General features: G+C 48.9%; 1 protein-coding gene across 1 annotated transcript; it reads right to left on the bottom strand.

Annotated features, from left to right (window-relative positions):
* Nucleotides 1–26,650, bottom strand: SNAP23 (synaptosome associated protein 23). Its single transcript, XM_038741371.1, has 9 exons — nt 26,551–26,650; nt 25,691–25,796; nt 16,838–16,943; nt 14,261–14,302; nt 13,908–13,956; nt 11,821–11,938; nt 4,732–4,878; nt 3,616–3,760; nt 1–1,706 (listed from the first exon to the last, which is right to left on the bottom strand). Exons 3-9 carry the CDS (start codon nt 16,892–16,894, stop codon nt 1,641–1,643), a joined length of 624 nt encoding a protein of 207 aa, XP_038597299.1. The 5' UTR covers nt 16,895–16,943; nt 25,691–25,796; nt 26,551–26,650; the 3' UTR covers nt 1–1,640.
* Between the last annotated feature and the right edge of the window lie 479 nt (nt 26,651–27,129).

Below are 27,129 nucleotides of genomic sequence, written 5' to 3' on the forward strand. Positions count from 1 at the left end.
TTCCCTTGAAAGACTGGTTTATTCGCATTTTAGACGTTTAACCCCTTTTCAGCTTTCGATAAAGCTCGATTGCACTTTCTTTAGCCATGTCCCCCGGTTTTTGTAAACAAACACGTTCTCCTTTCCCCTACTAGCCGGCCTAACTTCAAATAAACTCTACTCTTGTGCAGGGTTTTTTTTTTTTCAGGGAAAACAAAAAACCCTCCAAAACACAGCCTCCCCCCACCCTCCCGCGAAAGACAACTGAAAATTTAACTTTGTTTCTGGGCTTCCAAGATCGCCGCATAAAGGATGAGGACGGGAACACTTAAGAGACGGATGGTTTCTCCTCCATTATACAAGAAAGCAGCTAATGCCCGCGGGAAAAAGTCTCCCCCTCAGGGATCTCCCCGCTTACCTACTTTAAATACTCAACTCCATCGGTTACAGAAAGAAAAATTTAATGGCGAGATGGTTGCCACTGGCTTGTGGGAAACCAAAACCAATCCAGGCATGTGCGGGTAGGATGAAGGGGACAGTTCAGCTGCTCCGCGTGTTCTCAGTTGACCCTGTAAAGGATTCTCACAACCAGGAGGAGCTGGAGAAGTTCCCACGTCAAAAGGTGAAGAAAAATAAGACGGTAAATGCAAACGTCACATTTTCTTCACGGTTAAAGCCACGTTCATCTAGAGGTAACAACATCTGCCCTTAAACCCCGGAGGGTCGGGGGGCTATCGAAGCTCAGAACGCACTCCTCCGTGGCGGGGGGAGAGAGCTGCCAACTGTCCTTGAAAAGCCAGAAGGTGTGGAGAGATCAAAATGGCCTGGCTCTTTGCTTTGTTACCTGAGGTCAAGGTGGGGGGTCGTAATCCCCGGCTCCGAGGCCAGTCTGCGTCGGCCGCTACGTTTCGAGAGACCTGTCTCAAACTTGCTGTAGAGAATGTGTGATCACCCACCCAAAAGGCTTCCATGTTCTGAGGGGCTTTTGTCCAAAAAAAATAAAGTTAGGGAGCTGGAATCCTTATCTCGGTGGTGCTGGGGACCGGCTGGGCCTCGCCGGAGATGATAAAAAATAAAAAGGGAGCCGTCGGTTTCGATCAGCGCTCCCGGGAAATACAGACTCGAGATCTTTGCCGGGCCTGGGAGAAAAGAAGTTCCCTTCCAAGAATGCTGGAGAAAGGGGGGCGCGGGGCAAGGCCGGGATCTCCCACGAACGGGAGTCGGGCCTGGTTTGACCGTGGAAGCCTGGTCTTCCGAGGGGGCTGTCCGGTCCACCTCGGCTCTGAGGCGGGCCCTGATGTTGAGGGCCGGAGTTGTTACTGAGGGGATTCTTAAAAAGAAAGATGAAGCGAAAAAGGCCCCACCTCTCTCCCTGCTGCGTAACAAATGCCGCAACCCAGAGATCCCTGGCAACTCTTCCAGCTCCAGAACGATGGGGGAAAAAGTTCTCGGGGGTGAATCCCTAGGAGGCACTTGGTTCAATCTCCCCACCCGGGCAAGGACAGATATCTGAAAGCAGAGACGCCGCCAATCCGCCGCTCTGCGTGGAGGGGAGTGGGTTGGGGGGAAAAAGGAGGCCCGACCTCTGAAAGGGAGTGGTCTAGGAGAAGGGCGGGTTGAGGAGAGAGAAGAGAGAGAATGGAGGAAGGCAGCGGTTTCCTTTAGCTGTCGATGAGTTTCTTGGCTCTGGCGTTGGCGTGTTCGATGCGATCCTTGTTGGTGTCGGCCTGGAAAGGACGGGGGAGAAGGAAGAAAGAAAATAAAAAAGGAAATCAGATCCACGTCACATGAGCTCGACTCGGTAAGGATCCGATCACGCTCTCTGAAAGGAGAGGACGGGGAACCTGGGTTCTAATCCTCGCTCCACCGCTTGTCTGCTCTGTCCACTCAATTGTATTGAGGGCTTACTGCGTGCAGAGCACTGTCCTAAGCGCTTGGGAGAGCACGACAATAAACAGACACATTCCCTGCCCACAACAAGCTTACAGGACTGGTTGGCAGGGTAAAATGTCGGTTTCTCTACGGCGGGTTTTAGATGAGTCTCTCAAGATAATAATAATAATGGCATTTATTAAGCGCTTACTATGTGCAAAGCACTGTTCTAAGCGCTGGGGAGGTTACATGGTGATGAGAAGCAGCATGGCTCAGGGGAAAGAGCCCGGGCTTTGGAGTCAGAGGTCATGGGTTCAAATCCCGGCTCCGCCAACCATCAGCTGGGTGACTTTGGGCAAGTCACTTCACTTCTCTGGGCCTCAGTGACCTCATGTGGAAAATGGGGGTGAAGACTGTGAGCCCCACGTGGGACAACCTGATCACCTTGTAACCTCTCCAGCGCTTAGAACAGTGCTTTGCACATAGTAAGCGCTTAATAAATGCCATCATCATCATGAGGTTGTCCCACGGGGACAACCAAGACACCAAGACTACCGGCGGTCTCCTGAATAATAATAATGATGGTATTTGTTAAGCGCTCACAGTCTTAATCCCCATTTTACAGATGAGGTAACTGAGGCCCAGAGAAGTGAAGTGACTTGCCCAGAGTCGCCCAGCTGACAGTTGGCGGAGCCGGGATTTGAACCCATGACCTCTGACTCCAAAGCCCGGGCTCTTTCCACTGAGCCACGCTGCTTCTCTGATGCAGGGGCTGATTCAAACTTACTGCAAAGCGACCAATTGTGACCTCTGATCTAGGTCCCTGATGCTATAGCCAGAGGGAGGCCTAACTCCTGCTAAACTCAGGATGATTCCTTGTCTGGGCTCCCTCACCAAGACTACCGGCGGTCTCCTGAATAATAATAATGATGGTATTTGTTAAGCGCTTACTACATGCCAAGCACTGTTGGAAGCACTGGGAAGGTCACAAGGTGATCAGGTTGTCCCATGTGGGGCTCACAGTCTTCATCCCCATTTTCCAGATGAGGGAAGTGAGGCCCAGAGAAGTGAAGTGACTCGCCCCAAGCCTCACAGCTGACAAGGGGCGGAGCCGGGATTAGAACCCATGACCTCTGACTGCCAAGCGCGGGCTCTTTCCACTGAGCCACGCTGCTTCTTTTTTTTTTTTTTGATGGCATTTATTAAGCGCTTACTACGTGCAAAGCACTGTTCTAAGCGCTGGGGAGGTTACAAGGTAATCAGGTTGTCCCACGTGGGGCTCACAGTCTTCATCCCCATTTTCCAGATGAGGGAAGTGAGGCCCAGAGAAGTGAAGTGACTTGCCCAAAGTCCCACAGCTGACAATAGGCGGAGCCGGGATTTGAACCCATGACCTCTGACTCCAAAGCCCGGGCTCTTTTCCACTGAGCCACGCTGCTTCTCTCAAGAGGGCTCAGGGAGTTAGAGTCTGGAGGTCCCCAATTCGGGGTGGGGGGTGCCGGTTCCCCGTCTTGGGGGGCAGAGCGCTGGCATATCTTGTACATATCTATTCTATTTATTTTATTTTGTTGGTATGTTTGGTTTTGTTCTCTGTCTCCCCCTTTTAGACTGTGAGCCCTCTGTTGGGTAGGGACTGTCTCTATATGTTGCCAATTTGGACTTCCCAAGCGCTTAGTCCAGTGCTCTGCACACAGTAAGCGCTCAATAAATACGACTGATGCTGATGATGGCAGATTTGGGGCAAGCCCCCGGGGGCCACCTTACCATTTCGCTGATCCGATCTATTTGCTTGTTCTGCGACTCGATCTCGTTGCCCATGTCGATGGCCATGGTTTTCAGGTTCCCCAAGATACCGCTCACCTGGGTCAGGTTCTCTTCCATCTCGTCCTCTCGGGCATCGTTGGTTATTCTACCGAGGGGGACGGGGAACCGTCAGCGTGGCCGAGTGCTTGACTGTTTCTCATTGAAACCGGAGAAACCGAGTCAAGGGGTCAATCTTCCGAGGGTTTGAAGTCTCCGGCCCAGCTAGGGACAGGTCAGCCCGCCCCACGTCCGGCAGAGGTGTCCCAGCCCCCTGCCGCGAACGGCCGGAGTCCGGAGACCGACCCCAGCCGTTCCATCAATCAATCAATCATATTTATTGAGCGCTTACTGTGTGCAGAGCACTGTACTAAGCGCTTGGGAAGTCCAAGTTGGCAAATATAGAGACAGTCCCTACCCAACAGTGGGCTCACAGTCTAACGTTCAGCGGGGCTTTGGTGTTGACCCGAAGCTCCTCGTGGGAAGGGAAAAATGGTGCTCCTTCAGACTTTCCTTAGTGCTTAGTTCAGTGCCTTGCACTCTGTAAATGCTCATGGATTTGTTTTATTTGTACACATTTATTCTATTCGTTTTTATTTTGTTAATGTGTTTTGTTTTTTTTTTCTAGACTGTGATCCCGCTGTTGGGTAGGGGCCGTCTCTGGATGTTGCCAACTGGTGCTTCCCAGGCGCTTGGCCCGGTGCTCCGCACACAGGAAGCGCTCAATAAATACGATTGATTGACCGATTGATTGTCCGTCTCCCCCTTCTAGACCGTGAGCCCACTGTTGGGTAGGGACCGTCTCTAGATGTCGCCGACTTGGACTTCCCAAGTGCTTAGTCCAGTGCTCTGCACACAGTAAGTGCTCAATAAAGACGATTGAATGAATGAATGAATGAACAATAGGATTGACTGATTGATTGAACAATATAACAGCCACGTTCCCCGCCCACAACGAGCTCCCGGTCTAGAGGGATCCAACTCCCCTTCTGCCGCTCCAAGGCAGAGGTGGGAATCGTCGGGCCCCCGAGCAAGCGGCGAGGAGAGCGAAGCCCCCCCAGGTGGGACGGAGCGCCGTACCGTTTGATGAATCCCCCGCCGGCCCCCGGCTGCTGCGGCTGTCCGTTCGTCGCCCGGCCCGGCTGCTTGGACACCACATCCGCGGGGGTGTCCCCGCCGTCGCCCCAGGACACCTTATAGGCTTTGTTGGACTCAAAATTCTGGGTCCTACACACAACGGGGACAAAACGGGATGGGTCAACCCGGGCGGGAGGCTTGATTATTATTATTTTTTCCCCCTTTTTTCCCACCCCGTTCCGCCCGGTCTCACAGCCTGGCCCCTGGGATCGTCCCCGTCGCTACCACGACGGGGGGCCCGGAGCGGCAGTGTCTTGCTACCCTACAGTACAGCTAAACCCAGGAACGTCTTGACGACCCGTGGGCAGGGAGAAATTCCCAGATGATCCAAAAGGCTCCTTCCCGGACCACCCGCCCAAATCCACCAGCGCCGCGAACCAACGGCGGCCGGGTCGGAGTTATTCCCCTCCTCTTCCTGCCGCTGGCCTGTCTCTGGAGGAAACTGTAATCAATCAATCGTAGTTATTGAGCGCTTACGGTGTGCAGAGCGCTGTACTAAGCGGCCCAGAAGTGGCCGAAAGCAGGCCCGGATGGGGAGGTCAAGAAAGGTCTAGGAAATTCCCAACCCTGAGTCACATCTGGCTTGGCGCAGTGCCACTAGCACACATAATGGGTAGGGACTGTCTCTATATGTTGCCAATCTGTACTTCCCAAGCGCTCAGTACAGTGCTCTGCACATAGTAAGCGCTCAATAAATACGACTGATGATAATATGCGCTCAGTACTGTGATTTCGTTGTGGGAGGGGAATGGGGCTACCAACTCTTGTTTTCTGTCCTCTTCCAAGCACTTAGTACAGTGCTCTGCACGCAGTAAGCGCTCGATAAATACCAGTGACAATGCTACAATCGTCAATTGATTTCAGTAAATACGATTGATTGACTGATTTGGTTGAAGGGAACATCAGGCAATCAGCTGAGTATTGCTAAATGGGGCTCTCTTTGATAATTATTCCGTCCCCTTACGCTCAATGCCTGGTCGAAGAGCACTTTAAGGAACGTTCCGGGGAAATGGCTGACTTGCCCTGCGGACCTACTTAGGGAAACTAAGCCAACGTGGACTTCCCAAGCGCTTAGTCCAGTGCTCCGCACACTGTCCGTGCTCAATAAATACGATTGAATGAGTGAATGAATGAATAAATACGATGGAATCATTCATTCATTCGATTGTATTTATTGAGCGCTTACTGTGTGTAGAGTACTGGACTAAGCGCTTGGGAAGTACAAGTTGGCAACATCTAGAGACGGTCCCTACCCAACAGCGGGCTCACAGTCTAGAAGGGGGAGACAGACAACAAAACAAAATCTATAAACCAAATAAAATAAATAGAATAAACATGTACAAGTAGAATCAATGAACCAAATTAGACTGTGAGCCCACTGTTGGGTAGGGACCGTCTCTATATGTTGCCAACTTGGACTTCCCAAGCGCTTAGTACAGTGCTCTGCACACAGTAAGCGCTCAATAAATACGATTCAGTGAATGAATGAATGAATGAATACGAGGGACTCAATTAACGAAACTAGACTGTGAGCCCACCGTTGGGTAGGAACTGTCTCTATATGTTGCCAACTTGTACTTCCCAAGCCCTTAGTACAGTGCTCTGCACACAGTAAGTGCTCAATAAATACGATTGATTGATTGACTGTGAGCCCACTGTTGGGTAGGGACCGTCTCTATATGTTGCCAACTTGTACTTCCCAAGCGCTCAGTCCAGTGCTCCGCACACAGTCTGCACTCAATAAATATGATTGAATGAATGAATGAATACGATGGAATCAATGAATGAAACTCGACTGTGAGCCCACTGTTGGGTAGGGACTGTTTCTATATGTTGCCAACTTGTACTTCCCAAGCAGTTAATACAGTGCTCTGCACACAGTAAGCGCTCAATAAATACAACTGAATGAAATGAACGGGTGGGAGAGGAGGGAAAATGGCCCTCCTAAACCCACTGCATCGTTCCAACCCCTGACTGGCCTCCATCAGCCTTCCTCGGGATAGGGAGGCCTCCGACGCCGCAGCCCTGCGTCCCTCGATAAGCTCGAGGTGTCTTTCTCAACCAGGAAGTTGCCCAACACCCCCAGCGCGGGCCAACCGAGTCACAGCAGCCAGCGGGCTGGTCCTCGGACGACAATTTACGTCTGGATTTCGATCCTAGAGCCCGGGGCCTTGCGTCTCTAGATGCTGCCAACTTGTCCTTCCCAAGCGCTTAGTCCAGTGCTCTGCACACAGTAGGCGCTCAATAAATACGACTGAATGAGTGAACGAATGAATGGTCGAAGGGTGAGTTGCTTTTAAAGGGCTGAAGAGTGAGCAGGGCGTCTTCTGAGATGACAGACCTTTCGGGGAAGTTTAGGAAGTTCTCCGCTGAGTCCCTGCAAGCTCAAAAACACGGAAGGGGAAAACGTCTTGCCTTGATCACCAGGGAACGGGCTGGCAGGCCTCTTCCACGCTTGGGTGGCGGCTATCACACCCCACGCTAATAAGGGGTGCCACCACCTGCCGGGTCCTCGTAAGGCCTACCCTTCTCGGCCCCCCGCCCCTCAAACCCGGGAAGAGTTCATTCATTCACTCATTCACTCAATCGTATTTATGGAGCGCTTACTGTGTGCAGAGCACTGTACTAAGCGCTTGGGAAGAATGTCATCACGCCACCCGTGAGGCAAAGTTTCAGACACCTTCCTCGCAAGCCGTACCACCCGGTAGCAAACTCCAGATATCAAGGTCCAACACAGATTAAACAGGCGCTCCCGCCGAAGCATGGTTTTGGTCTTCCCCTCTCCATCTTCTGCACTCTTTCAATAATAATATAATGGTATTTGTTATTAATAACAACAATATGATATTTGCTTCATGAGAAGCAGCGTGGCTCAGCATGAGAAGCGGCGTGGCTCAGTGGAAAGAGCCCGGGCTTTGGAGTCAGAGGTCATGGGTTCAAATCCCTACTCCGCCACACGCCTGCTGTGTGACTTCGGGCAAGTCACTTCACTTCTCTGGGCCTCAGTTCCCTCATCTGTAAAATGGGGATGAAGACTGTGAGCCCCATGTGGGGCAACCTGATCGCCTTGTAAGCTCCCCAGCGCTTAGAACAGTGCTTTGCACATAGTTAAGTGCTTAATAAATGCCATTATTATTATTATTTGCTATGCACTTACTATTAATAACACCAACAATAAGGTATTTGCTATGCGCTTACTATGTGCCAGGAACAGTCCTAAGCGCTGATAATTGTGGTATCTGTTAAGCGCTTACTTTGTGCCAGGCACGACTGTGAGCCCGCTGTCGGGTAGGGGCCGCCTCTATATGTTGCCAACTTGGACTTCCCAAGCGCTTAGTACAGTGCTCTGCACACAGTAAGCGCTCAATAAATAAGATTGATTGCTCTACACACAGTGAGCGCTCAATAAATCCAATGGAATCAACGAATGAATGAATAAGCGCTGGGGTGGATACAAGCAAATCGGGTTGTCCCCGTCCCGCCCGGGGCTCACGGTCTCGATCCCCCTTTTAGAGATGAGGAAACTGAGGCCCAGAGAAGTGAACCGCCTTGCCCAAGGTCGCAAAGCAGACAAGCGGCAGAGAACCCAGGCCCTTCCGACGCCCAGGCCCGGGCTCTCTCTGCTAGGCCATGCTGCGTGGTGCGAAAAGGGTAGAAAATCAATCAATCAATCGTATTTATTGAGCGCTTACTGTGTGCAGAGCACTGGACTAAGCGCTTGGGAAGTCCAAGCTGGCAACGTAAAATAAATGTAGAAAATAAATGTCAGAAGATGGTGAGGGAGGGAAGGCGTGGGGGGGAAAAAGGGCACGAATGAGGTACTCAGCATTCCCCCGACTCCCGATCTTTGCCATTTCTGTTTAGACACAACAGCTGAGAGGGGAAAGCCACGTCACACAGCACGGCACGGTTGTCAAGACACGGTCACCACACAAAAACGGCTCATGCACACCCGGCCCTTGGCGACATCACCTTCCAGCGGCGCGTTAACGGCAGGCAACCGGGCCCCAAGACAGTCAGCGTCCCTAAGTCTTCGGTTTAGTAAGCGGATTAAGACAGGAGAGAGAAGGAGGTGAGAGGGGTGGAAGGCGCGGAGAACTGGACGTGCCAGCAAAAACAGAAGCGGGTTTAGTTTACAGGGGTTTCCAAAACCGAGCACATCGGCATCCCTGCCTGGTTTGCCAGGGCCGGCCAACGTCCGGGAATCTGAACAGAGGGAAGAGAGACAGGAAACCGCGGCGTTCAGGCGACTTTCCCTCCCCGCCACGAGCCGGCCGAGTCGACGTTCCCTTCGGACGCGCTGAGGGCGATCTCCCGGCACCCGCGGGAGCGGTCACGGCGTCGCAACGCGGGGCGGATCATCATCAATCGTATTTATTGAGCGCTTACTGTGTGCAGAGCACTGTGCTAAGCGCTTGGGAAGTACGAGTTGGATGAAGCGGGAGCTGGCGGGAAAGGGCCTCTCGGGGCTTAGCTTCACATCCCTCCCGGCTTGGGAGGAGCCAGGGAATAGTCTGAACTTCTGCTTATGTACACACCCATAATAATAATAATAATGGCAATTGTTAAGCGCTTACTACGTGCAAACCACTGTTCTAAGCGCTGGCGGGGATACAAGGTGACCAGGTTGTCCCATGGGGGGCTCACAGTCTTCATCCCCATTTTACACATGAGGGAACTGAGGCCCAGAGAATAATAATAATAATGATGGCATTTGTTAAGCGTTTACTATGTGCAAAGCACTGCTCAAAGCGCTGGGGGGGATACAAGGTGATCAGGTTGTCCCACAGGGGGCTCACAGTCTTAACCCCCGTTTTCCGGACGAGGGAACTGAGGCTCAGAGAAGCTGACTCGCCCAAGGTCCCACAGCAGACGTGTGGCAGAGCCGGGATTCGAACCCATGATCTCTGACTCCCAAGCCCGGGCTCTTTCCACTGAGCCACGGCTGCTTCTCTGCCCATAATTATCTATCGGTCATACATTCTGAACGCCTGTGTACTAAGCGCTTGGGCGAGCACACTATAACCGAGACGGTAATAATAATCCCAACTCCGCCACGTCTGCTGTGTGACCTTGGGCAAGTCACTTAACTTCTCTGAGCCTCAGTTCCCTCATCTGGAAAATGGGGATTAAGACTGTGAGCCCCACGTGGGACAACTTGATCACCTTGTATCCCCCCCAGCGCTTAGAACAGTGCTTTGCACAGAGTAAGCGCTTAACAAATGCCATCATCATCGTTATTATTATTATTATTAATAACGGTGGTATTTGGTAAGTGCTTATTAGGTGTCAAGCACTGTTCTAAGCTCCGGGGTAGATACAAGCTAATCGGGTTGGACACAGTCTCTGTCCCACCTGGGGTTCCCAGTCTTCATCCCCATTTTCCAGATGAGGGAGCTGAGGCCCAGAGAAGTGAAGTGACTTGCCCAAGGTCACACACAGCAGACAACCTGGCACATAGTAAGCGCTCAATAAATACGATTGAATGACTAGTAAGTGCTTAACAAATGCCACCATTTTTTTCTCCCCCTTCTACACTCTCAATCCGTTGCCGGGTAGGGACCGTCGCTATCTGTTGCCGACTTGTCCTTCCCAAGCGCTTAGTCCAGTGCTCTGCACACGGGAGGCGCTCAGTAAATACGACTGAATCGATGAATGAAAGTGGCAGAGCCGGAATCAGAACCCAGGCTGGTGCTGCTTCCTTTAAGCAGCCAAGTTCCCTGGAGTCGGAGGTCACGGGTTCAAATCCTGGCTCTGCCAATTGCCAGCTGTGTGACTTTGGGCAAGTCACGGCACTTCTCTGGGCCTCAGTTATCTCATCTGGAGAATGGGGATGAAGACTGTGAGCCCCACGTGGGACAACCTGATCACCCTGTAACCGCCCCAGCGCTTAGAACAGTGCTTTGCACATAGTAAGCACTTAATAAATGCCATTATTATTAAGGCTGAACTACCCATGTCACCCCTTCTTCCCCATCCCGGAGTGAGATGAACGGATCGCCCGGTTTTACGGCACGGCGGCTCGAGTCACTTGTTCTGACGATTTTGACCCGTCTCCATGTTTTGTTTCGTGGTCCGTCTCCCCCTTCTAGACTGTGAGCCCCTTGTTGGGTAGGGACCGTCTCGATACGTTGCCGACCTGGATTTCCCAAGCGCTTACTACAGCGCTCTGCACACAGTAAGCGCTCAATAAATACGACTGAATGAATGAATGGCTCAGTGGAAAGAGCCTGGGCTTTGGAGTCAGAGGTCATGGGTTCAAACCCCGGCTCCACCAAGTGTCAGCTGTGTGACTTTGGGGAAGTCACTTCTCTGGGCCTCAGTTTCCTCATCTGTAAAATGGGGGTTAAGACTGCGAGCCCCTCGAGGGACAACCTGATCACCCTGTATCCCCCCCCCAGTGCTTTGAACAGTACTTTGCACATAGTAAGCGCTTAACAAATGCCATCATTATTATTATTTTCTGGGCCTCAGTTCCCTCATGTGTAAAACGGGGATGAAGACCGTGAGCCCCCCGTGGGACAACCTGATCACCTTGTAACCTCCCCAGTGCTTAGAACAGTGCTTTGCACATAGTAAGCGCTTAATAAATGCCATTATTATTAATGAATGAGTCATCCGCGCTTTTTCTAATTAGCCGGTCGGAGGGCAAAGCTTAACCTTAATCTTTTAGTCTGTGAGCCCACCGTTGGGTAGGGACTGTCTCTATATGTTGCCAACTTGGACTTCCCAAGCGCTTAGTCCAGTGCTCTGCACACAGTAAGCGCTCAATAAATACGATTGATTGATTGATTAATCACTTTCAGCTGCAAAATCTCCACGCTCCAGGGACGGAGGGACTTATCTGGGACACGGGCAGGAGGAGGAGCCTTGGGAGGGAACGGAAAGGGAATCAGGAACACCTCTGGGGGACACCGAGTCTCTCTCCTGGAGGTCTGAGCTGGCTCATTCGGCGCTTGGCAGGAGATTCCCGGGAACGTCTGCTTAAACCCGCGCCGGCCGCGTGCGCGGGGACGGGATTTACCCCCTCACCTGTTGCAGGGGCAGACACAAAGGCCGCAGCACTTGTTGAGCTCCGTGAGGGTCTTCTCGGCCTCCCTCATGTCCTTGTTGATCTGGTCCATGCCTTCTTCTATGCGGTTCAGCTTTTCTACAGAGATTTGGGGGGCGGGGAGGGCGGTGACCCATTTTAGTGACACGTTTCGGGGCCCCATTGGGGACTTCCACTTAGTCGCATCACTAGCCGCTACACAGTGAAGCGCCGACTATCATCATCATCATCAATCGTATTTATTGAGCGCTTACTGTGTGCAGAGCACTATACTAAGCGCTTGGGAAGTACAAGTTGGTAACATAGAGAGACAGTCCCTACCCAGCAGCGGGCTCACAGTCTAAAAGACTATGCGTCGAGCGCTGCTCAAACCGCAGGGGCCGATACAAATTAATCGCGTCGGACGCGGTCCCCGTCTCTCGGTCTGAGTAGGAGGAAGTAAGACTGAATCCCCATTTTGCCGTTAAGAAAACCGAAGCCCAGAGCCAACTGGCGGAGCGGGATTAGAACCCAGGGCCTCGCTTCCCACTGGGTCACGCTGCTTCCCGGGAACAGTTTTCTCGCGCTGGACTGAGAGGTTTAAGCGTCGGGATCGCCCGACGTTGGAAGGAAGTTCCTCTCCTGTCATTTATAATGATTTCTTAGGGGGGCCCTTTACCAACTCTGGCAACTTAAAGAGTCCCTGGTTGGGGCTGAGATCAACTGTATCCGCTGACCTGATTTATTCATTCATTCAATCGTATTTACTGAGTGCTTACTGTGTGCAGAGCACTGTACTAAGCGCTTGGGAAGTCCAAGTTGGCACCACATAGAGACGGTCCCTACCCAACAGTGGGCTCGCGGTCTAGAAGTTGTAACCTCAAAAGCTGCGGGGAGGCTGAGGTATCGAAATGCCAGAGGAGTTAGGGACAAAATCAATCAATCAACTGTATTTATTGAGCACTTACTGTGTGCAGAGCACTGTACTAAGTGCTCGGGAAGTCCAAGTTGGCACCATATAGAGACGGTCCCTACCCAACAGCGGGCTCGCAGTCTAGTAGTTGTAACCTCAAAAGGTGCGGGGAGGCTGAGGTATCGAAATGCCAGAGGAGTTAGGGACAAAAATCAATCAATCAATCGTATTTATTGAGCGCTTACTGTGTGCAGAGCACTGTACTAAGCGCTTGGGAAGTCCAAGTTGGCACCATATAGAGACGGTCCCTACCCAACAGCGGGCTCGCAGTCTAGTAGTCGTAACCTCAAAAGGTGCGGGGAGGCTGAGGTATCGAAATGCCAGAGGAGTTAGGGACAAAAGTCTCCGTAATTGGCTTGCAATTATTGGGGTTCATTCATTCATTCAATCATATTTATTGAGCGCTCACTGTGTGCAGGGCACTGGACTAAAGTACAAGTCGGCACCAGAAAGAGACAACCCCTACCCGATAACGGGCTCACAGTCAACAGACAACAAAACAAGTTGACTCTCCCCTGCCTCCCCCTCTAAACTGTAAGCTCACTGTGGGCAGGGAATGTGTCTGTTTATTGCTATATTGCACTCTTCCAAGTGCTTAGTACAGCACTTTGCACACAGAAAGCACTCAATAAATACGACTGATTGGATGACTGAACCCCTGGGGTTTGCTGTACGGCTGTGACAAGGAAGACAGATTCTCATACAAGCCCGGTCCGCAGCGGAGAGGAAGAAAAGTAAAAATTCATAATAATAAGAATAATAATGATGGCATTTATTAAGCGCTTACTATGTGCAAAGCACTGTTCTAAGCACTGGGGGGATACAAGGTGATCAGGTTGTCCCACGTGGGGCTCACAGTCTTCATCCCCATTTTACAGATGAGGGAACTGAGGCCCAGAGAAGTTCAGTGACTTGCCCAAAGTCACACAGCTGACAAGTGGCGGAGCCGGGATTTGAACTCATGACCTCTGACTCCAGAGCCCGTGCTCTTTCCCACTGAGCCACGCTGCTTCTCTAGAAAGAAGAATTCATCTTCTTTCTAGCTCACCCAGGGAAAGCTCTTGGGAAAACCACCCCAGATTACTGTGAAATTGAGAACTTTGGCTTCCAACTCACCTCCTTGCTCATCCAGCGCAGTCATGGTCTTGATCCCTGTATCCTGGGACTGGAGGAAAAGAAAGAAAAAACACAAAGCCCCAAGCAACCCATCATGCACGCAGTAAGCGCTCAATAAATACGATTCAATGAATGAATGAATATACAAATACATAAATATCACGGCCCGATGCTTTTAAACCCAGATACAGAAGGATTGCGGGAATGTTCTCCGAATCAGGAGACCTGGGAAACGCACGCTTTAGACAGTGTCCTGTTTGAGAATACCGGAAGCCGGGGTGTTTCCAAAGAATCAATCGGAACCACTCAGGATGTTTCCAAAAAAAATCAAACGATCGGAACCACTTCCTTACCTCAATGGCCAGTTCCAGGATTCTTCTAGTACTTTCCAGCGACTAGAAAGACAAAATAACGTGCTTCGTTTTCTAAATCCGTAGCGTACAGATATAAACGCTGGCTGAAACCGGGGCCCGTTTCACCACTCGCCACTCAAAGACTCCAGGTTTCAGCTCCGATTAGGTACGACGGCTTGTCTTAATACGTTGCCCGCCTTCCCCTTCCTTCCTCTCCCCCTCGTCTCCCTCTCCATCCCCCCATCTTACCTCCTTCCCCTCCCCACAGCACCTGTATATATGTATATATGGTTGTACATATTTATTACTCTATTTATTTATTTATTTTACTTGTACATTTCTATCCTATTTATTTTATTTTGTTGGTATGTTTGGTTCTGTTCTCTGTCTCCCCCTTTTAGACTGTGAGCCCACTGTTGGGTAGGGACTGTCTCTATGTGTTGCCAATTTGTACTTCCCAAGCGCTTAGTACAGTGCTCTGCACATAGTAAGCGCTCAATAAATACGATCGATTGATTGATTGATTCCCACCCCTCTTTAAAAACAAAGCGGAAACTAAAACTACGCTTTTTCCCAGAGGAGATCGACCTACTCAGAGCCACGAGGCACCAATCACAGGCTGCTGAACAATAACACTAATGATTTCAGTGCTTACAATGTGCCAAGCACTGGGATAGATGCAAGGTAATTACGCTGAACACAGTCCCTGTCCCACATGAGGTTCAGTCTTCATCCCCATTTTACAGATGAAGTAACTAAGGTACAGAGAAGCTTAAGTGACCTGCCCACAGTCACACAGAAGACAAATGGTGGGGCCAGGATTAGAATCTAAGTCCTTTGACACCCAGATCTGAGCTCTTCTCCACTAGGCCATGTTGCTTCCTGCCTAGAATTCATTCATTCAATTGTATTTATTGAGCGCTTACTGTGTGCAGAGCACTGTACTAAGCGCTGGGGGAAGTCCAAGTTGGCAACATATAGAGACGGTCCCTACCCAACAGTGGGCTCACAGTCTAGAAGGGGGAGACAGAGAACAAGACAAAACATAACAAAATAAAATAAATAGAATAAATATGTACCGATAAAATAGAGTAATACATAGACATATATACATATATAATAATAATAATAATGATAATAATGATTGATTCATTCATTCAATCGTATTTATTGAGCGCTTACTGCGTGAAGAGCACTGTACTAAGCGCTTGGGAAGTACAAGTTGGCAACATATAGAGATACTCCCTACCCAACAGTGGGCTCACAGTCTAGAAGGGGGAGACAGAGAACAAGACAAAACATAACAAAATAAAGTAAATAGAATAAACATATACCAATAAAATAGAGTAATACATACAAACATATATACATATATAATAATGATAATAATGATTCATTCATTCTTTCAATCGTATTTATTGAGCGCTTACTGCGTGCAGAGCACTGTACTAAGCGCTTGGGAAGTACAAGTTGGCAACATATAGAGACGGTCCCTACCCAACAACGGGCTCACAGTCTAGAAGGGGGAGACAGACAACATTTATTAAGCGCTTACTATGTGCAAAGCACTGTTCTAAGCGCTGGGGAGGTTACAAGGTGATCAGGTTTGTCCCACGGGGGGCTCACAGTCATAATCCCCATTTTACAGATGAGATAACGGAGGCCCAGAGAAGTGAAGTGACTTGCCCAAAGTCACCCAGCTGACAAGTGGCGGAGCCGGCATTTGAACCCTTGACCTCTGACTCCAAAGCCCGGGCTCTTTCCACTGAGCCACGCTGCTTCTACAGTAGTAAGCAGTCCTCACTCCCAAGTCGGGAGCGTCCACCCACCCCTCCGTGCCAACGGGCAGCGATGTTGGCTTCCCATCATAGAGAAGCAGCGTGGCTCAGTGGAAAGAGCCCGGGCTTTGGAGTCAGAGGTCATGGGTTCAAATCCCGGCTCCACCGACTGTCAGCTGGGTGACTTTGGGAAAGTCCTTCCCAAACTGACCCCCCTCCTTCCTCTCCCCCGCCTTACCTCCTTCCCCTCCCCACAGCACCTGTGTACATGTATATATGTTTGTACAGATTTATTACTCTATTTATTTTACTTGTACATTTTTATTCTACTTATTTTATTCTGTCAATACGTTTTGTTTTGTTCTCTGTCTCCCCCTTCTAGACTGTGAGCCCACCGTTGGGTAGGGACCGGCTCTAGATGTTGCCGACTTGGACTTCCGAAGCGTTTAGTCCAGTGCTCTGCACACAGTAAGCGCTCAATAAATACGATTGATTGAATGAATGAATGAAGGTCATTTCACTTTTCTATGTCTCAGTTCCCTCGTCTGTAAAATGGGGATTAAAACTGTGAGCCTTCCCCCCAAACCCCCGGGGACAACCTGATCACCTTGTAACCTCCCCAGTGCTTAGAACAGTGCTTGGCACGTAGTAAGCGCTTAACAAATACCATTATTATTATTATTATTATTATTATTATCATTATTATTATTTTTCCCATCCCACCCCAGACGCCTCAGCCCGAAAGGAAGGAGGACTGTCTCCAACAATGAAGCGGACTGAGTAACTCCAAAGCGCTCACCTCATCCGTCACCTGATGAGCCCGCAGCTGGATCTCTTCTGCCGACAGGTCATCCATGGCGGAGCCAAATCCTCGGCCCTCGGCCTATACGAGGGGAACCGGGACCCTAAAGGAAGACAAACGGATGCGCACGGTGACTATGGGAAGCAGCGTGGCTCGGCGGAGAGAGTCAGAGGTCGTGGGTTCGAATCTCGCTCCGCCCCTCCTCAGCTGTGCGCATGTCACTTCACTTCTCTGGGCCTCAGTTCCCTCATCTGGAAAACGGGGATGAAGACGGTGAGCCCCCCGCCGTGGGACAACCTGATTACCTTGTATCCCCCCCTCAGGGCTTAGAACAGCGCTTGGCACATAGTAAGTGCTTAACAAATACCATTATTTATTATTATTATTATTTACGGCTAAGAGGATGTTACGGAGGTCAGGGATTCAGCAACTTCCTATTCTGTGAGCCTGTTGTTGCGTAGGGACCGTCTCTATATGTCGCCGATTTGTACTTCCCAAGCGCTTAGTACAGTGTTCTGCACACAGTAAGCGCTCAATAAATACAGTTAAAGGAACAAATAGCCTCACAGGACTCTCCCTTTCCAACTTCTCTGCTGACCCCACCCAAACAAAAACAACAAAAAAATGACCGTTTCTATATGTCGCCGATTTGTACTTCCCAAGCGCTTAGTACAGTGCTCTGCACACAGTAAGTGCTCAATAAATACAGTTAAATGAACAAAGAGCCTCACAGGACTCTCCCTTTCCAACTTCTCTGCTGACCCCACCCAAACAACAAAAACAATAACAAAAAAATGACCGTCTCTATATGTCGCCAATGTGTACTTCCCAAGCGCTTAGTACAGTGCTCTGCACACAGTAAGCGCTCAATAAATACAGTTAAATGAACAAAGAGCCTCACAGGACTCTCCCTTCCCAACTTCTCTGCTGACCCCACCCAAACAACAAAAACAACAACATAAAAATGACCGTCTCTATATGTCGCCGATTTGTTCTTCCCAAGCGCTCAGTACAGTGCTCTTCACACAGTAAGCGCTCAATAAATAGTTAAATGAACAAATAGCCTCACAGAACTCTCCCTTCCCAACTTCTCTGCTGACCCCACCCAAACAAGAAAAACGACGACAACAAAAAATGACCTAACAACCCCAGCTGAGTTCTCGAGCTAAAGTCGCACGGATTTTTTTTTTTAACGTGGTATTTGTTAAATGCTCACTCTGTACTAAACTCTGGGGGTAGATAATAATAACGAAGGTATTTATTAAGCGCTTACTATGTGCAAAGCACTGTTCTAAGCGCTGGGGAGGTTACAAGGAGATCAGGTTGTCACACGGGGGGCTCACAGTCTTCATCCCCATTTTCCAGATGAGGGAACTGAGGCCCAGAGAAGTGAAGTGACTTGCCCAAAGTCACACAGCTGACGAGTGGCAGAGCCGGGATTCGAACCCCTGACCCCCGACTCCAAAGCCCGGGCTCTTTCCACTGAGCCACGATACGACTAATCGGCTTGGACACGGCCCCTGTCCCACATGGGGTTCAAGTCTTAACCCCCATTTTCCAGATGAGGGAACTGAGGCCCAGAGAGGTGAAGCGACTTGTCCAAACTCACCCAGCAGACAAGCGATAGAGCCAGGACTAGAACCCAGGTCCTTCCGGCTCCCAGGCCTGTGTTCTAACCACTATGCCATACTGCTTTTTTTAAAATGGCATTTATTAAGCGCTTACTATGTGCAAAGCGCTGGGAAGGTTACAAGGTGATCAGGTTGTCCCACGGGGGGCTCCCAGTCTTCATCCCCATTTTACAGATGAGGTTGCTGAGGCCCAGAGAATAATAATAATAATGGCATTTATTAAGCGCTTACTATGTGCAAAGCACTGTTCTAAGCGCTGGAGAGGTTACAAGGTGATCAGGTTGTCCCACGGGGGGCTCCCTTTCTTCATCCCCATTTTACAGATGAGGTCGCTGAGGCCCAGAGAAGTGAAGTGACTTGCCCAAAGTCACCCGGCTGACAACTGGCGGAGCCGGGATTTGAACCCATGACCTCTGACTCCAAAGCCCCCTCTTTTCCACTGAGCCAGGCTGCAAAAATGTTTTTAGCAACTCTTGCTCACCACTTCCTCAGCCTGACTGTTGCGAAAGATTGTGACCACGAGTCTGCTGGGTGACCTCGGGGGGGGGGGGTCGCTTCCCTGCTCTGGGCCTCAGTGACCTCATCTGAAAAATGGGGATCCAGACTGAGTCCCATGTGGGATAGGGACCGTGTCCAACGTGATTAGCTGGCGCCTACCCCGGTGCTTAGGGCACATAGTAAGCGCTTAAAACCATTAAAATACCATTAGAGAAGCAGCGTGGCTCAGTGGAGAAGAGCCCGGGCTTTGGAGTCAGAGGTCACGGGTTCAAACTCCGGCCCTGCCAATTGTCAGCTGGGTGACTTGGGGCAAGTCACTTCACTTCTCTGGGCCTCAGTTACCTCATCTGTAAAATGGGGATTGAGACTGTGAGCCCCACATAGGACCTGATCACCTTGTAACCTCCCCAACGCTTAGAACAATGCTTTGCACATAGTAAGCGCTTAATAAATGCCATTATTCCCAGACTGAGCCCCCTCCTTCCTCTCCCCCTCCCCGCCGCCTTATCTCCTTCCCCTCCCCACAGCACCTGTATATATGTATATATGTTTGTACATATTTATTACTCTATTTATTTATTTATTTTACTTGTACATATCTATTCTATTTATTTTGTTAGTATGTTTGGTTTTGTTCTCTGTCTCCCCCTTTTAGACTGTGAGCCCACTGTTGGGTAGGGACTGTCTCTATATGTTGCCAATTTGGACTTCCCAAGCGGTTAGTACAGTGCTCTGCACATAGTAAGCGCTCAATAAATACGACTGATGATGATGATTATTATTACTATTAAAAAATAAATAAAAAATAAGAGAATCCACTGAAGTTGGGAGCCAAAAACCCTGCATAATCATCTATTAACCTTCAGACATCTGACCCCTTAAAGCTTCAACACACTGGGAGCAAATGAAAATGAACCAGAGAGGTTTTTTTTGTCTTTCTAAGCCAGCAGCGATGAGTATCTGAGGACCTGCCATGACCCTGCTGCAGCGGAGAAGGGATACTAACATTTTCCTCAGCCCTTTCCAGGATTCCTTCTTCCCTCGGGAAGGGCTTTTGGCTTTCCAGGGTTGATTTTTCCATAAAGCCGGGTCTTCGGTATTGGAAAAACAAATTCTTCGCCCGTTACCAACTCCGATATCCTAGTGGCTTCGGGCTCCACATCTGGGGTTTGTGGTTTTCTATTCAGGAACTCGACCCGGGGAACAGGTCTTAGCGACTCTGTTCTACGTGCTCTCCCGAGTGCTTAATACAGTGCCCCGTACACAGTAAACACCCAATAAATACGACTACAACACAGGCCTGGGTCCTCATCTGGCTTGACTATTTTTTTTTAATGGCCTTTATTAAGCGCTTACTATGTGCAAAGCACTGTTCGAAGCGCTGGGGACGGCTACAAGGTGATCAGGTTGTCCCACGTGGGGCTCACAGTCTTCATCCCCATTTTACAGATGAGGTAACTGAGGCACAGAGAAGTTAAGTGGCTTGCCTAAGGTCACACAGCTTAGTAAAGTGCTCTGCACACAGTGAGCGCTCAATAAATACGATTGAATGAATGAGTGGGGATTCGAACCCATGACCTCCGCCTCCCAAGGCCACGCTCTTTCCACTGAGCCACGCTACTTGTTTGCTGTGGGACCTTGGGCAAGCCGTTTCACTTCTCTGGGCCTCAGTGACCTCATCTGTATAACGGCAATTAAATCCTACTCTCTCCTACGCAGAATGCGAGCCCCATGGGAGGCGGGGAGTGTGTCTACTCTGATTAATTTGTATCTACCCTAGAGCTCAGAATAATAATAATAATGATGATGGCATTTATTAAGCGCTTACTATGTGCCAAGCACTGTTCTAAGCGCTGGGGAGGTTAGGAGGTGATCAGGTTGTCCCACGGGGGGCTCCCAGCGCTTAATAAATAGGACAGTTATCGTTATTAGTAGTTCTTTTCCTTCACTTTCACCACCCACCAACTGGACGCCTCACTGGATTTCAGAGGATTTGTTCACCGAAGTAACAAGTCCAAAAGGGCAGTACGACTTAGAGGATTCGTTCCCCGAAGTAACAAGTCCAAAAAGGCAGTACGACTTTCATGAATTGTGATATCCCAGCGCTTAGCCCAGTGCTTGGCAGGTAGCAAGTGCTTAATAAATAGGACAGTTATCGTTATTAATAGTTCTTCTCCTTCACTGTCACCACCCTCCAACTGGACGCCTCACTGGATTTCAGAGGATTTGTTCACCGAAGTAACAAGTCAAAAAAGGCAGTATGACTTTCATGAATTGTGATATCCCAGTGCTTAGCCCAGTGCTTGGCAGGTAGCAAGCGCTTAATAAATAGGACAATTATTGTTATTAGTAGTTCTTTTCCTTCACTTTCACCACCCACCAACTAGATGCCTCACTTGATTTCAGAGGATTTGTTCACCGAAGTAACAAGTCAAAAAAGGCAGTATGACTTTCATGAATTGTGATATCCCAGCGCTTAGCCCAGTGCTTGGCAGGTAGCAAGCACTTAATAAATAGGACAGTTATTGTTATTAGTAGTTCTTTTCCTTCACTTTCACCACCCACCAACTGGACGCCTCACTTGATTTCAGAGGATTCGTTCACCGAAGTAACAAGTCCAAAAGGGCAGTACGACTTAGAGGATTCGTTCCCCGAAGTAACAAGTCAAAAAAGGCAGTATGACTTTCATGAATTGTGATATCCCAGCGCTTAGCCCAGTGCTTGGCAGGTAGCAAGTGCTTAATAAATAGGACAGTTAACGTTATTAATAGTTCTTCTCCTTCACTGTCACCACCCTCCAACTGGATGCCTCACTGGATTTCAGAGGATTTGTTCACCGAAGTAACAAGTCCAAAAGGGCAGTACGACTTAGAGGATTCGTTCCCCGAATAAACAAGTCCAAAAAGGCAGTACGATTTTCATGGATTGTGATATCCCAGCGCTTAGCCCAGTGCTTGGCAGGTAGCAAGCGCTTAATAAATAGGACAGTTATTGTTATTAGTGGTTCTTTTCCTTCACTGTCACCACCCACCAACTGGACGCCTCACTGGATTTCAGAGGATTCGTTCACCGAAGTAACAGGTCCAAAAAGGCAGTACGACTTTCATGAATTGTGATATCCCAGCGCTTAGCCCAGTGCTTGGCAGGTAGCAAGCGCTTAATAAATAGGACAGTTATTGTTATTAGTGGTTCTTTTCCTTCACTGTCACCACCCACCAACTGGACGCCTCACTGGATTTCAGAGGATTTGTTCACCGAAGTAACAAGTCCAAAAGGGCAGTACGACTTAGAGGATTCGTTCCCCGAAGTAACAAGTCCAAAAAGGCAGTACAACTTTCATGAATTGTGATATCCCAGCGCTTAGCCCAGTGCTTGGCAGGTAGCAAGCGCTTAATAAATAGGACAGTTATTGTTATTAGTGGTTCTTTTCCTTCACTGTCACCACCCACCAACTGGACGCCTCACTGGATTTCAGAGGATTCGTTCACCGAAGTAACAGGTCCAAAAAGGCAGTACGACTTTCATGAATTGTGATATCCCAGCGCTTAGCCCAGTGCTTGGCAGGTAGCAAGCGCTTAATAAATAGGACAGTTATTGTTATTAGTAGTTCTTTTCCTTCACTTTCACCACCCACCAACTGGACGCCTCACTGGATTTCAGAGGATTCGTTCACCGAAGTAACAGGTCCAAAAAGGCAGTACGACTTTCATGAATTGTGATATCCCAGCGCTTAGCCCAGTGCTTGGCAGGTAGAAAGCGCTTAATAAATAGGACAGTTATTGTTATTAGTAGTTCTTTTCCTTCACTTTCACCACCCACCAACTGGACGCCTCACTGGATTTCAGAGGATTCGTTCACCGAAGTAACAAGTCCAAAAGGGCAGTACGACTTAGAGGATTCGTTCCCCGAAGTAACAAGTCCAAAAAGGCAGTGCGACTTTCATGAATTGTGAAATATGGAACTATTCCAGCTCTTGGGCGTCACCGGCAAGAGAGGAAACGAAAACCGAGTAATGTCCTGGCAGGAGAAGCCAGGAATCTTGAGTTAAAATACCGTATAAAGGGTTTGAAATGATCTCTCTGGATTGTAAACTCCTTGAGGGATCCTCTCTACCGATTTTAAATCAACTCTCTCAAGAATTTAGGATGCTGAGAGGCAGCATGGGGTAGTGGAGAGAGAACAGGTTTAGGTCATGGGTTCTAATCCCGCCTCTGCCACGAGATGTTGGGCAAATCAATCAATCGCATTTATTGAGCGCTTACTGTGTGCAGAGCACTGTACTAAGCGCTTGGGAAGTCCAAGTTGGCAACATAGAGAGACAGTCCCTACCCAACAGTGGGCTCACAAATCATTTCTCTGTGCCTCGGTTACCTCATCTGTAAAATGGGGAGTGAGTCTGAGAGCCCCACGTGGGACAGGGACTGTGTCTAACCCAGTTTGCTTGTATCCACCTCAGCGCTTAGTACAGTGCGTGGCACCCAAAGAGCACTTAAATACCCTAATTACTATCATATGATGCTCTGCACCCAAGTGGATGCTCAAACACACACTGTTGGTGGGCTGATTCACGACGACGGTTTCCTACTCCAAATACTGCTCATTTGGGGACATAAACCAATGAGGACTCTCAACTTGTACTTCCCAAGCGCTCAGTCCAGTGCTCTGCACACAGAAAGCGCTCAATAAATACGACAATGAATGAATGAAAACAGAGAAAAGAGGTTAGGAACTTGGAGGGCAGTGATCAATCGGTGGCACTGAGTGCCTATTTAGGCATTGTACTAAATGGTCGAGAAAAGATGGGATATAATAGACTAGATTTCTAGTCTGTGAGCCCACTGTTGGGTAGGGACCGTTTCTATGTGTTGCCAACTTGGACTTCCCAAGCGCTTAGTACAGTCTCTGCACACAGTAAGCGCTCAATAAATATGATTGATTGATATAGTATAATGGTAACAAAAATATTTACTGAGCACCTACTGTATACAAAGCCCAAAGAGCTAGCGGACCCTCAAGCTTACAATCTGGATTCACATTCTCTGCCCTCAAGGGAGTTTATTGTTTTATAATGATGATAATAATAATAATAATAATAATGATGGCATTTATTAAGTGCTTACTATGTGCAAAGCACTGTTCTAAGCGCTGGAGAGGTTACAAGGTGATCAGGTTGTTGTTATTATTGTTTTCCCTCCTACTTAGACTGTGAGCCCTATGTGGGACCTGATTATCTTGTATCAACTCCAGCACTTAGTACAGTGTTTGGCCCAGAGTAAGCGCTTAAATACCACAATTATCACTGTTCTTAGTTCTGTTTATTCACTGTCACCGCCCTCCAACTGGAGGCCTCACTTGATTTCCGTCACAGTCCCTGTCCCACATGGGGCCCACAGTCTTCATCCCCATTCTACAGATGAGGTAACTGAGGCACAGAGAAGATGCGTGACCTGCCCAAGTTCACAGAGGAGACAAATGGCGGAGTAGGGATTAGAACTCAGGTCCTTCCGACTGCGAAGTCTCTGCTCTAACCACTAGACCAGACTGCTTCTCAGGGCAGAGTTACGGTCATTAAACTGGGGCAATCCAGACCATTAATGATCACATTAATTAATTAATGATCATATTAATTAATCACAGTCTTTTAGACTGTGAGCCCACTGTTGGGTAGGGAGTGTCTCTATATGTTGCCAACCTGTACTTCCCAAGCACTTAGTACAGTGCTCTGCACACAATAAGCGCTCAATAAATACGATTGATTGACTGATTAATGAGATCAGTAGCAGTCTCACACGGGGCTCTCAGCCAAAAAGGGATTTTATCCCCATTTTACATTCACTGATGGGGAATCCGCGGTACTATTTTTGATAGTACCCGCTCCACCACTTGTCAGCTGTGTGACTTTGGGCAAGTCACTTAACTTCTCTGCGCCTCAGTTACCTCATCTGTAAAATGGGGATGAAGACTGTGAGCCCCCCGTGGTACAACCTGATCACTTTGTAACCTCCCCAGCGCTTAGAACAGTGCTTTGCACATAGTAATATATATAGTATATATTACATAGAATATATTATGTATATACTATATGCATAGTATATATTACATAGTATATATGTTTGTACATATTTATTACTCTATTTATTTATTTATTTTATTTGTACATATCTATTCTATTTATTTTATTGTGTTAGTATGTTTGGTTTTGTTCTCTGTCCTCCCCTTTTAGACTGTGAGCCCACTGTTGGGTAGGGACTGTCTCTATATGTTGCCAATTTGTACTTCCCAAGCGCTTAGTACAGTGCTCTGCACATAGTAAGCGCTCAATAAATACGATTGATGATGACGATGAGAGTAAGTGCTTAACAAATACCATCATTATTATTATTATTATTATTTATTAGGGCCTTTACTAAGTACCGATAGATTCAAGGTAATCAGGTCGGACACAGCCCCAGTCCCACATGGGGCTCCCAGTTTAAGTAGGAGGGAGAAGAGGCATTGGATCTCCATTTTACAGTTGAGGAAACTGAGGCCCACAGAAGTGAGGTGACATGCTCAAGCTCATCCGGCAGACAACTGGAGGAGCTGGGATTAGAACCCAGGTCCTTTGACTCCCAGCCCCGGGCTCTTTCCATTACGCTACCCTGTTTTTTTTACCAGGTTTGTGCTCCCCAAATATCTCTCTGGGGAAGGGGCTGGGGTGGGGGTTAGGTGACAGGCCTACCGGACTTCGTTTCCACAGATGGGGCCACTCGTCGATTTCGGGGCCGGCCTCTGCGGGGTTCGAGACGCGAGAAGCAGGGGGTGTCCCCGGGGGCGGCGGCAAGAACCTAGGGCCGACAAAGAAACGTACCCGACTTTAAATCATCATCATCATCATCAATCGTATTTATTGAGCGCTTACTATGTGCAGAGCACTGGACTAAGCGCTTGGGAAGTACAAGTTGGCAACATCTAGAGACAGTCCCTACCCAACAGTGGGCTCACAGTCTAAAAGGGGGAGACAGAGAACAAAACCAAACATACTAACAAAATAAAATAAACAGAATAGATATGTACAAATAAAATAAATAAATAGAGTAAAGAAAAAATATGTACAAACATATATACATATATACAGGTGCTGTGGGGAAGGGAAATTCGATTTCGTCAGTTATATAGTCACATTAATGGCGGTCTCCCCTTCTAGACTTTGCACATAGTAAGCGCTTAATAAAAGCCATTATTATTATTATAATAATATCTGGGCATGGGCCCCACTTCTGACAGACCCGTTTTTCCACCCAAGCACCCCACCCCACCTTTTTAATTAAAAAAAACAGTACCTGTTCAGCGCTTACTATGTGCCTGGCACTGTTTGCCCACTGTTGGGTAGGGACCGTCTCTAGATGTTGCCAACTTGTACTTCCGAAGCGCTTAGTACAGTGCTCTGCACACAGTAAGCGCTCAATAAATACAAGTGAATGAATGAATGAATGTTCTAAGACCCCTTCTAGACTGTCAGCTGGTGCCTGCTGATTCTTTCGTTCCGGGCCCTCCCAAGCGCTTAGTGCAGTGCTCTGCACATAGTGAGCGCTCACTTACTATGATTAATTGTTCCACTGGGCTAAGGAAGTGGCTCTCTCCTCCCCGTCTTCTTGGGGGCACCGCGACTGGTGGTTTTTGAGGTGACCGGCCCAGTACTAAGAGCTTGGGAGCGTCCAATACAGCAGTACTAAAATGCCGAAGCGCGGGGGGAGAGGGGAGAGACTCCTCCAGCCGATCAGCTGCCAAAAACTGGCCCTTATCGGCTGGTGTCGGGGGGAGGAGAGGAAGGGGGACCCAAGAAGGGAGGCACCGCCCTTCCTCTCAGATAAGAGAGGAAGACTCTAATAATAATAATAATGATGGTATTTGTTAAGCGCTTACTATATGCAAAGCACTGCTCTAAGCACCAGGGGGGATACAAGATGATCAGGTTGTCCCACGTGGGGCTCACAGTCTTCATCCCCATTTTCCAGATGAGGGAACTGAGGCCCAGAGAAGTCAAGTGACTTGCCCAGAGTCACCCAGCTGACAGTTGGCGGAGGCGGGATTTGAACCCCTGCCCTCTGACTCCAAAGCCCGGGCTCTTTCCACTGAGCCACGCTGCTTCTCACACTCTAGACTGTGAGCCCACTGTTG

The sequence above is a fragment of the Tachyglossus aculeatus genome, assembly GCF_015852505.1.
Source record: "Tachyglossus aculeatus isolate mTacAcu1 chromosome 12 unlocalized genomic scaffold, mTacAcu1.pri SUPER_6_unloc_1, whole genome shotgun sequence".
In the NCBI taxonomy this organism is placed as follows: domain Eukaryota; kingdom Metazoa; phylum Chordata; class Mammalia; order Monotremata; family Tachyglossidae; genus Tachyglossus; species Tachyglossus aculeatus.

What these genes read in the sequence shown, in the direction of transcription:
- SNAP23 (XM_038741371.1), bottom strand. Translation starts at nt 16,894, where the DNA reads ATGGATGACCTGTCGGCAGAAGAGATCCAGCTGCGGGCTCATCAGGTG. An exon ending in TGCGCTGGATGAGCAAGGAG is followed by an intron (nt 11,939 to 13,907) that starts GTGAGTTGGAAG and finishes AAATCTCTGTAG; the next exon opens with AAAAGCTGAACCGCATAGAA. An exon ending in TGTGTCTGCCCCTGCAACAG is followed by an intron (nt 4,879 to 11,820) that starts GTGAGGGGGTAA and finishes CGTTGTGTGTAG; the next exon opens with GACCCAGAATTTTGAGTCCA.